Source organism: Trifolium pratense, linkage group LG4, assembly GCF_020283565.1.
Source record: "Trifolium pratense cultivar HEN17-A07 linkage group LG4, ARS_RC_1.1, whole genome shotgun sequence".
Classification (NCBI taxonomy): domain Eukaryota; kingdom Viridiplantae; phylum Streptophyta; class Magnoliopsida; order Fabales; family Fabaceae; genus Trifolium; species Trifolium pratense.
This window is the reverse complement of record NC_060062.1, coordinates 36,258,942-36,271,432: the sequence shown is the minus strand read 5'-3', so window position 1 is coordinate 36,271,432 and position 12,491 is coordinate 36,258,942. Positions and strand designations below refer to the sequence as shown.

Sequence of the window (12,491 nt, the reverse complement as noted above, 5' to 3'; positions counted from 1 at the left end):
ATATTCTTGGCTTAATTAGTAAAATAGTCCCTTAAAGACATTTTTGGTTTCACATAGGTCCCTTAAAGAAAAAAAGGTCCGAATAGGTCCCTTAAAGAAAAAAAAGTCTCAATAGGTCCCTTAAAGACATCTCCGTTAATCAGTTTGGTCATTTCCGTCCATTTTTTCGAGGACCAAACTGATTAACGGAAATGTCTTTAAGGGACCAAACTGATTAACGGAGATGTCTTTAAGGGACCTATTCGGACCTTTTTTACTTTAAGGGACTTATTTGATCCTTTTTTTCTTTAAGGGACCAATGTGAAACCAAAAATATCTTTAAGGGACCATTTTACTAATTAAGTCTATATTCTTTTACTAGCCATGCATAAGGTAAGGTTTCAGTGAACGAGGTAGAGAAATAAATTTTATTCTTCACATGCTTATGTTAATACTAGTGCGGATTAACTCACATTATGTGTGCGGGGAAATTGAACTTGTATATCTTAAGCAATATCTCGAATTTGAGCCTTATGATGAAAGTTTTGTGGTTGAGATGAGAGACTCTACTAAAAATCCACAACTGAAATTAATCATCGATAAAGTCGGTGAATATTTCACACCAATAATATGATTACCAAAAAGACAAATAAAAAAAAATAGTGTCGAATAATTTTTGTTGTATATTAATAATAATAATAATAATAATAATAATAATAATAATAATAATAATAATAAAAGAATGTCATAATATGTTTGTTTGAAAAATAGGTTTTCTTTTTAAAAAAAATTGTTAACCAATTATAAAAGTTTCGTTTGTGTTGGGAAGATTTATATCGCACAATTCACATGTTTCCGGAAAACAATAGTGACATTCTTAGAAACAATTTGACTAATTTTTTTTTCTAGGACTTGCTCCCTCCGTCCCAAATTATAAAGGAAAATACAAAAAAAAATACACTTATTAAGAAAAAGTAAAACATGATAATTTGAAATATGTTTTTGTGGGTTTTTCTTGTAAAAATAATTTTTATTGGTTTGATGTTTATTGAGAAAATGGGAGAGAGAGAAAGAAAATTAAATGCAATTTGCATTTAATTTTATGAGATTAAGGAAAAAATTCTTAAAAATGGTTTTTCTCTTATAATTTAGGACAAAAATGAGATTTTTTTTCCCTTATAATTTGGGATAGAGGGAGTAGTTTCCTTTCTTTTGTTTTAATTTATCCTTCTAAACAAAAAAAAAAAACTAGAAAAATGGTAATAGCATAGTTTTGTTTTATTGATCATAGCATTTTTTTTGTCAAGTGCTCTAGTAGCTAGATATTTCACCTTAAAGATGAAAAAGTGGAGTGTCTAGTGTTCGAATTTTGGCTCTGCATATATAATGTGATGTCTCTACCAATTGAACTAAGTTCGTGGGGATAAATCTATCATTTTTTTAATAAACCAAAATGCTTTATTTTTCCTTTTATTATTTAATTAAATTTTTAGTTGTTCTCATGAGCTTAACTCAGTTGATAGGAATATTGCATTATATATGTAAGGGTTGGAATTCTAACCCCGAACATCCCATTTATTTTCTTTAAGGATGACATTTCTACCTACTAGACTACTTGACAAAAAAATATTAGCCTTTTTTAATTGTATAAGCCAAAATGCACCCTTTTATCAAACACTAATATTTAGTCAAAAATAAAACACGATTATTATTGTTTTTCACAATTTAAACATGATTTTTTTTTTTACAAAAATTTAAACATGATTTTAGTAAGAATAAATGAAATTTTTTATGATTATTAATAAAAAAAAAACAGATGACATTTTATTTTCATAACAAGACTATCAGATGATTGGTTTCATCTACAAAAATTAAAACTTCAATTGAATTTGAAAATGAAATATTTGTTGTATAATAATAAGCTTGACCTTTCAACTTTTCAAGCATGTTGAGTTACAAATTCAAAGGAGACCAGAATATTGTGCAGTTACTACCAATTAGTCCTTCAATCAAATGGCCATTCCATAGAGGCGCCTACATGTGGACCACTACCAAATTATTTCAAGCGTGAGCTTGAACAATGATAAATAAATTACATAGTTTAGACAGGGATTTAATTACATACATACACTCATTAATAAGAAAAGTACAAGTTTATTATCAGTTCAGTACACACATTAATTGATCCCAACACATCAATCATTATATTGAATTGACTTACAAATAATATACTCCATTACTTTCGTATATAAGCAAAAAAAATCATTTTTTAGGTTTATTGAATACCTGATGTATTTCGTCAATAATATTCATCAATTATTCAATGAACCTAAAAAATAAAGTGTTTCTTATATATGAGACCCGAGACTATTTGAGATAATTTATACAAAAAACCTTAAAGAAGTTGCTTGACTTGCTTCTAGATTATTTTCACAAGTTCTCTGGGATTAAGTCTGAAGATTGAATTTTTTATGCATTTAAGGGTCACAATAATATTTAATATTTTTAAACAAATAAAGTTGCTGGAATTGAATCTAGAGTTATAAACAGAAACAATAAAAAACTTGGTACAATATCAAGTAACAAGTTTACTCAAGAACATTGCATGGAAGATTTGACTAAGTTTGATTACTGTACACACAACACACACATACTTGATCCACAGCTAAAATTAAGGTATATGCATTACACTGGGAAGGCATTTCATCAACGCAATCAGTTCGCAGTTTTCGAGTGTTTGATAAGCCAGTCGATAACCACGTCTATGTTTACAGAATCCTTGCATGAGATCATATAGCAACAGACCTCTCTATCTTTGATCGACTCAAGTCCTCTGAAATCATGCAAAGTCAAAAAATCAAAGGTTTAATTAGTTACACAAAGCATTAGGACATGTTCCAATAAACACACACAACAACGAAAGCAATTATAATGACGATTTTTAGATGAATTTATGAATATGAACTCACAGTTGATCTACCAATGCTTGCTTGGAAAGAGCTTCTGACTTGTCAATTTTGTTTCCTAGAACAAGCAAAGGAATCCCATTCAAGGAAGGTTTTGTTAGGAGTTCAGTTAATTCGCTTCGTGTTATTGGAACACTGTCTCTATCGGCAGCATCTACAACATACCTGCCATTGCATTCATCAATTAAAGCAAACACAACTGTATAAACAAGAAGAAATGCCACTCATAATTACTCACCCACAATATGATGCATGCATGACATAACAACCTTCTATTTACGATAAAAAAACAGTGCTCATAAAAACAAGTATTAGGTTTTCTGTACCTAATGTTTGAATGAACGAGGAAGAGGTGATTGAATGTACATAGAAGTAGAACCAGTGGCGGAGCTTGACATGATTTGATGAGGGGGCCAAAAATTTACAAAGATATAAATATACTATATAATTATTTATAGTGATATTGACAAGAAGTCTGCGCTGGCTCACTGGTATAGTATCTTTGTTTCAATCAGAATGGCTATGTTGGAGACCAACAAATTGCAATTTTGAGACCTAATTTGTTATTTTCTCAAGGAAAAATAAAGTAGTCGCAAAAAATATACGACACAGGTTTCAAACCTGCGGTTGTTTACCTAGAATCACTCCGTGTTACCACTGGGCCACAGGGAAAATCATATCAAATTTATCACATAATACTATATTTATAGCAATGGTTGGGGTGCCGTGGCCACCCGCTTCCCAATGAAGCTTCACCACTGAGTAAATGAAACTCTTCCTTGTTTGTTGAATCCACTGCCACTATGAAAAAGGAAACTTTGAATGAATGATGATAGACATTTTCTACTTCGATGTTCACTGTGTCTCTATCATCATTCATTCAAAGATTCATTCTTCTCTAACACTAACCAACAATGTCAATTGTGTGCCTACACATTGGCACGGTGGATGGAATTTTTAACCACACTTGAAGCACAACCCTTTAGTTCTACATTCTAACGATTCAGGATATGTAATTGAGAAAATGTGTTTTCCTCCTTGTCCTTTTCTTGTTGTTGATGCCACTAAAGATAAAAGTTACCTTGTTAGAAATTGCGCTAGTTGTTACTCATTTTTTTTATCACGTGTCTTTCCTAGAACTCGAATCTACGGTACCAGTGTTTTAAGCCGAGAATTTGATGGGCTCCCTCCATCACCTCCACAGGTTCCCCATAAACAGTCTCTTCATTACAATTTTCCTTTGAATTTCTTTTCTTCTATTTCCCTTTCGTCCTTCCTTTTACCTAAAGCCCTCCCCTCATAAACTCCCCAACAGACTTTACGAGTCTTCTTCAACTTATCCTAAGTCATGTTTTCTTCGGTCCTTTTGAAAAGATCAAATCGATGAGTTGTTCTTCCCTTCATATATGGGTAACTCTCACCTTGACTTTAGCCGTGTTTTAAACTTGAAAATAAAATTCACTCCTACTGAACCATGTTATGTTCTGTCAAACATGTTTTATGGACTAATTGTTCTGTCAAACATGTTTTATGGACTAATTGTTCTGTCAAACATAGGAAAGTCCATATTTTTAATTAACATTTTATACTCGTACTAAGAACACCTGGTGGTTTTGTTGATTCTGGTTGATAAGACCTATAAATATAATGTCCTACATGTTGCCTTCTTGAATTCGTTCAACACATTTGTCATTCTTAGAATTTGGACTAGGCTTGACTTAATTCCAAAAGCTAGTCCAATCACATTGGTCATATTTCTAGTCGATGTGTCATCTAAACACTACCCCCTCACATCCAACATTGAACATATGGAGTATTGACAAATACGAGTGACCCAATATTAAATCCGTAATAGGTTGCGATACCTTATTGGAGTATGGACTAGGGTTAACTTAATCTCAGAAGCTACCTTAAGGGGTGAAGATTGCCCAAGCCTTATCAGGACTACTTTGGCTATATTTCTAGTCAATGTGGGACCCTAACAATTGTATGTAACTTTTCCTATTCACACAACTCCCCACTCAGATCACGAACTGACAAAAGTCAGGCCAATTATAGCCTATAGGGTTTGATACAAAACTTTATTGAACTCCACATACAGTACACCAACACACAAATATGGTAGATGAACTTCTCTATTAGCCTTAGAGCCAAGATTCTCCTATGCGAAAAAAATCCTCGCGCTTAAAAGAAAGAAAACCAGAATACACACCAAAAACTGTCACAAATCTTCCTTATAACAACACCTCATCAATTAAACAATTGATGCATAACTTTCCTATGATATATCTGCCCTATTACATATTAAACAACTACGACTTACTACATAAGTGTCTTATCAATTTAAATTCTACATTACAAATTTTACCTAATTATTTTCTGCAATCCAAAACCTAAGTTTGGGTTCTAAGTGAGGCACGGACACTCCTCAGATTAGGCGTGTCCGGTGTCGGACAACGACACGACACTTATGATTACACTGAATTATGCCATTTCCTCAAATTATTACCGGTGTCGACGTATCAGTGTCCGTGTTTGTGCTTTATAATCTAACAGAAACATAAACAGTAAAGAAGAAAATATCAACTACATGAAATTTGTGATCCCACACCAAAACTTAAACAAAAAGGATGACAAAGAAAGATATGCATACATATATACAACTAAGAGAAAAGTCTGTTTTCTGAGAAAACAGTAAGAGGGGCATACACAATAGCAGAGACACCACGACAGTAACGCTCCCACATTGTTCTGAACCTCCTTTGTCCACCAAGATCCCAAAGCTTTATCGTGACATTTCCCTTTGTAACTTTTCGCATGTTAAACCCAACCTAAAGTTCAATAGCAAAATTCATGTTTCAATTATGAACGAACTCGCTCAATCCTTAAATTCCGAATTCAAAGTTCAACAAACAACAAGAGAAAAGATACTTACAGTTGGAATCATATCCTCACTGTATCCTCCTGTCTGTCAAATAAAACCAGCAAACCAAAACAACAATCAATGTCCAAACTATGAAGCCATGTCAACAATAACAATAACAAATTCGAGTTTTTTTTTTTTTTTTGCAATGGCATTAACTCACAGCAATTGAATTGACAAGAGAAGTTTTGCCAGCATTCTGAAGACCAACAAGAGAAAGCTCCATCTCTTGTTTAAAAAATAAGCTGCAAAAACACAAATTCACAATCATTCATTCAATTAACCTATTCATACAAAATCACGTAATAATATTTTAAAAGTTTAATTAACTTCAAGGGTTTAACAATCTCAATAAATCAATTAATATTCAAATTTTGTAAACAAACACATAGTATATGGTTGGTAACTGGTATGAAATTTGAATACAGAAAACTAATAATAAAAATAAAAACTTTATAACAATAAAAAAGTGGGTTTTACCTGCGGAGCCAATTGAGAAGAGAATCCCAGAGACCCATTTGTTGAGAATGAAAAGGAAAGATTGGACAATGAGAAAAGAAGAAACTTTGCCGACCAATATATGGTTTATGGAATGTTAAGGAAGGAAGAGATTTTGTTTGGAATGTAAAATGCTGATATGATACGGCAGAACATAACACAAAACAACGTTGTTTTTTTGTTTGTATCTTTTGTTTTTATTGTTACCTAGTTTTGTGAAATGGTCACAACTGAATCTACCTTGCTATTTCCCCTTTTCTTTCTAATTGTTGTTCATTTCCCTTTAATAATTTAATTTACACATAACAAACAAGAAACCTAAACCTAATAATTGGCTAATTGAGATTTCAAAGTTTTGTCGTAATCCTTTTCCTTTTAATTTTTATTCTATATATATTGTTACTGGTTTTATTGTTAAGCAAAAATGCATTTTTTAAGCTAAAATTCATTTTTTAATTTTGTTGTATATTTAATGAATTTGATTTATATAATAATATTAATGATTGAAATATGTTAATGATATTAATTCATCCTTAATTATAAGCAAAAGTCAACTTTCTAGATTCATAATAATATATTTTTTAGATTCATTTAAAAATTGATGTATCAGGTCTATAATATAGGTCATATACATTCATTATTCAATAAATCTGAAAAGTTAACTTTTGCTTATAATTAAGGATGAATTATAATCATTAACATGTTTCAATCATTAATATTATAACTAATGTATTTGGACTATAATATAGACCAAATATCGTCTGCTCTGTGTTGTAAAGTGGAAAAGATCCCTTTCCTTTATCTGGGTCTTCAGATTGGGGGTGATCCGAGGCGTCTAAGTTTTTGGGATCCGGTGCTGATTCGTATAAAGAATAGATTATCTGGGTGGAAGAGCCGCTTCCTGTCTTTCGGTGGTCGTCTGGTTTTGTTAAAGTTTGTCTTGACCTCTTTGCCTGTCTATGCTCTTTCCTTCTTCAAAGCTCCCTCAGGTATCATTTCCTCTATTGAATCTCTTTTTACTAAATTTTTTTGGGGGGGTTGTGAGGAATCTAGGAAAATTTCTTGGGTTAGTTGGAAGACTATTTGTTTACCTAAGGAGAGTGGAGGTTTGGGGGTGAGGCGGTTGTGGGAGTTTAACCAGACCCTTCTAGGCAAGTGGTGTTGGAGGTTGTTGGTGGACCGAGAGGGGTTGTGGTTTAGAGTGTTGGAAGCTCGGTATGGGGTTGAGGGAGGTAGACTTCGGGATGTCGGGCAGAGAGGGTCTTTGTGGTGGAGGGAGATAGTGCGTATTAGGGAGGGAAGTGGTGAGCCAAGGGGCGGGTGGTTTAGGGAGCATGTTGTGAGGAGGGTGGGGGACGGGTCAGAAACTTTTTTCTGGACCGATCCCTGGGTGGATGAGACTCCTTTGTGTGAGCGGTTTGGGCGGCTGTTTGAGTTGACGGCGACCAAATCACGTACGGTGGCTGAGATGTTTGCTTTAGGGTGGGGTGCAGATGGTGCGGCGTGGGAGTGGCGGAGACAGTTGAGGGCGTGGGAGGAGGAGATGTTAGGAGAGTGTCAGTCTTTACTTCTTACCATTTCCTTGCAGGCTCTATCTTTAGACAGGTGGCAGTGGCGCCTTGATCCTGATGCAGGTTATACGGTTAGGGGAGCATACCAGGTTTTGATATCTCATGCTTTGGTCACTATGGACGTTGCGGATAATCTGGTCTGGCATCCTCAGGTTCCTTTGAAGGTCTCTATTTTCGCGTGGCGTTTATTGCGCGACAGGTTGCCCACGAGGGTGAATCTGGTTACTCGACGGGTTTTATCTTCTACAGCATCCACTTGTGTTTTTGGATGTCATGAGGCTGAGTGGGCACATCACTTATTCATCTCCTGTAGGATCTTGAGCTCTCTTTGGGATTTAGTGGAGCATGGATTGACATTCCTTTGGTGGACTCTTCTACACTACGGGGTCACTTTATCAAGTTTACATTTTCAGCAGGTGCTTCACGAGCGCGTCGATCATTTCTACAGCTCATCTGGCTTGTTTGTGTGTGGGTAGTTTGGACGGAGAGAAATTATCGATTGTTTTCAGGCTCAGCAGAGACGCCCCTCATTTTGTTAGACAAGATCAAGCTGTTCTCCTTTAGGTGGTTGAAGTCGACGAGTATTACGTTAGCTTTAAACTACCATAGCTGGTGGTCTAGTCCTATGTTTTATTTGGGCTTTGTATGATTTGCTTATGTTTTTGGTTTCTCTGACTCTTTGTAAACTTTTGTAGTCTTCCTTGGTACGTCTTGTGCTGGGGAGGCTGATTATGTTAATATATCTCATTTTGGCTTGTTCAAAAAAAAAATATAGACCAAAGACATTATTTTTTCAAAGTATCTAAAAAATTCTTTTGCTTATAATTAAGGATGGAGTGAGTACTATATTTAATTATATGCATTCATCGTATACTTTTTAGGTTCATTTAACTTAAAATGTTAATGATTGAAACATGTTGCTAATTTATGTATTAGTAAGGATAGGAAGGAAGGATACCAAAATAACATGCAATTTAAATAACCAAAAAAAAAAGTAAGGATGGGAAGGATAATGAGTTAATGATGGATTAAAAATGGGATATATTCTAGCCACTATACTATTAGATAAAAAAAAAAAATATATATATATATATATATATATATATATATATATATATATATATATATATATATATATATATATATATATTAAAATATTAATCATCTCAGCACAAGGTATATCGAAAGAGACTACGATAGTTTACAAAACGTCAATCGATAAAACAACATTAATAACAAATTAGTCGACGCCCAAAAAGATAAACGGACTCTACCACCAACTATAGTAGTTTGAAACTAGATTAGTTTTTCCTTCGTCCACCAAAAGGAATAGAGTTTGGCTTGTCCATTAGTTGAGGTAAGGATTTTTCAAAGTTTTAGAATAATCTATGATTTATTTCACTCCACACAACCCAAACACATAAGAGTCAAATGAGTTGTATAAAGGAGCGACGCGCTTTCTGATCAGCTGATGAATAGATAAACTGAATAACTTGTGCTGATAGGTTTTGAGAATCCATCGACGTAACACCAATCCACGACCAATCTAACGTCCAAAGAGAACCAAAAAAGCTACGGGAAAAAAATAAGTGTTGAGCTGATTCGACAGCTCCACACCCGGACACACAATAGTGAGCATAAAATAAAGAGTAAAAATCTATATTTTAGTTCCTCGCATAAAATAAAATGACTTAAATGCATTTTTGAATCCTTGTTTTAAATTTTTTGAAATTTTTGGTCCCCTATTTCAATTTTTACTTTAAGTCCTGAATTTCAATTGGGAGTCAATTTTAATGACGTGGCACGGTCAATTAAGATGTGGTAAATAACATGTGGATTAAGCAATTGCACATTTCATTATATTTGATTCAATTTCAATAATGAATATATTAAAAAATATTTAATGTATTATCTTTTATTTATTTTTACTAGTAAAAGGAAGGTTGAGTTGCTCATAAGCAAGCATTGTGATGATGTGGCATGCTTTAGAGAGTTTCTCATGTCTATTTAAAATTTGTCCCACAATTTATTTTGTGTGTCCATTCATCCCACAATTATCTATATGTTACAATAATAATGGCTCCCAATAATAATGAAATAAAAAAAAGAAAAAAAAAGATCAAATTACAAAAGAACAATGAATAGATATATGCTCTTTCATATTTTACACAACCAAACATAAAATATAAATCATGCATGCGTAAATATGATTTGCAATTTGCAAAATTTTACTTTAAATAAATAAACCAAATAAAAAATTACTCCTCAAAAAAATCTCATGCTTGACATAATAAATAAATAAATTTTATGAAAAAAAATACTTTTGTTATATTGTTTATTAATTAATTACTATTGTGCTATTATTTTTTTAAAAAAATTAACTTTGTCACACCAACTTTTAAACTACCATTCTTTCATATTCCTTAACTCTTATTCCTTAACTATGACAAATAAATTTATCATACAATCCTTTAAACCTTCATCTTTTCCCATCCCTAACCATTCTGTGTATAAATATATGATTTTGTGCACAAATGCTAAATGTTAATTTGTAGTGGAAATTTGAGTTTTCATCGTCACTTTTTCCCAATCAACTATTGGATGGCAGCTCTTCAATAGGTTCTTCATCTCTTCACAATTTATTAGTTTCTATATATATAGCAACTTATTAATTATGTTACTCTTACATATTGTGTGAAAATTTTAGACATCCTTATTTTTATTGATATAATGTTTGTTTTCTAAATTTTTTCTTTTTTTTTATTTCCTAACGTAGATATGACAATTTTTTCATGTGAATTAGGATAAAAGAATAAAAGAGGGACTTCTACTTTTGTCTTTGTTGCATCTTTGATGCTTAAGAAAGTCGATGAAAAGCGACAGTTTATGTGAGTATATATCTTTGAGTGCATTTCCACTATGTTATGTTATTATTCATAATACCATTTTTTTAATACATTTCATAATACCATATTTATATGTACTAATTTTTATTATTTTTTTACAAACTATTTTTTTTTTGTTATTCATCTGTAGTAAAGTATCAAACAAGTTTGAAGACAATTTTTACTTACTACCCTACAACAATATCACTTATTTTTTCAAGGAAAATATCACTAAAATTATTAAAACAACAAAACGATCATTTTAATTGTAACAAAAAAAAACTATTTTAATTTTGATATTACATATTCTTTGTGATAGAGCAGTTATTCATTTATATTCAATTAAATTTGTCTTTTGAAGTAACCGTGAAAATAAAACCACAAATCCACCTTAATTTATTTGTAAATTAGTTACAATAAGAAAAATGAATGTATGAGAAGATCAAGTTTCTTATAACGATAATAAATCATTAAAAAGTTTGTGGTAAAAATTACTCTATAAATATAAATTAGTCTACCAATTCTTAACATTTTATACTAATTATATATGTATTTCTTTTTATTTTGTGTGCTCATTCTCCATTGTTAAATATAACAATTTATATAGGGTTTAATTGATATGCACCGATGGTGTAAAATAGTTTTACACGATCGTCCAATAAACAACCACCATTTTGCCATGTCATATCAAGAAAGTGGGGTGAAGTGGGGTGATGTGGCGGAAAACATGGTTGGTATTGATTGACGGTGTAAAATTATTTTACACCGTCGGTGTATTTAAATTAAATCCATTTATATATTAGTAATTGATGGTTATTATTGATTTGCACTAACAATGGTGATGTTGATTGATCAAATATATATATTTCTTGGTAATTTGATGATTATTATTGAATTACACTAACAAATTTCTTCGTAATTATTTAAACAATCCACACTTCAATTACATAAACAAAATTGGACGGAGGTAAACCTCGCAAAGAAAGAAAAACTAAAAAAAAAAAGAATTAAACAATTAAAAAAAGGTATACTGGACAATAAACTAAAAAATCCTCACAAATAAAAGTTGAGATAAAATTTCACCAAGTAAAAGTTTGAGAGGAAAAAAGGTTAATATATCAACACAAAAATTGTATTATTGTTAAATATAAGTTATGTTTAATTACATAGAGTAGAATAAGCGGCTATGTTATTTGGTACATACTTTCAAAGAATGTGATCAAATGATGAAAAAGGAAAAAACTAATATCTATGAATTACATTATATTCTATAATGGAAACTTATTTCAATCTTTCTCACAAGCAATATTGTTAGCAAACCGCCTCTAACTCTTTTTGAAAATAATAAGAAATACACCATAGTAAAAAAGCAAAGCAACTTACGACTGCTCCACTACGATCCATAAAAAGAAAATATGATGCATCTCTTCAAACTTATGAGATACATTAGTTTTTCCTTTTATTTATTATTTTATACGAACACACTTAAATTTTTAATTTTATTTTATACGATTACACTATTAGAATAAAATATGATACATCTCTTCAAACTTATGAGATATTATAAGAGACTCGCTAAAAATTATATTCATTGTGTCCTTAATCTACAATATAAAATCTCATTTTCCTAAACAACTTTCTTATTTTTTTTTTGACTAAAAAGATAACG

The 12,491-nt window shown here is 31.8% G+C and overlaps 1 protein-coding gene across 1 annotated transcript; it reads right to left on the bottom strand.

Moving 5' to 3' along the window:
- Positions 1-2,517: 2,517 nt before the first annotated feature.
- LOC123920712 (ADP-ribosylation factor-like protein 8c) lies at positions 2,518-6,609 on the bottom strand. The gene is made up of 6 exons (XM_045973018.1): positions 6,349-6,609; positions 6,032-6,113; positions 5,881-5,913; positions 5,655-5,776; positions 2,949-3,110; positions 2,518-2,812 (listed from the first exon to the last, which is right to left on the bottom strand). Exons 1-6 carry the CDS (start codon positions 6,384-6,386, stop codon positions 2,695-2,697), a joined length of 555 nt encoding a protein of 184 aa, XP_045828974.1. The 5' UTR covers positions 6,387-6,609; the 3' UTR covers positions 2,518-2,694.
- Between the last annotated feature and the right edge of the window lie 5,882 nt (positions 6,610-12,491).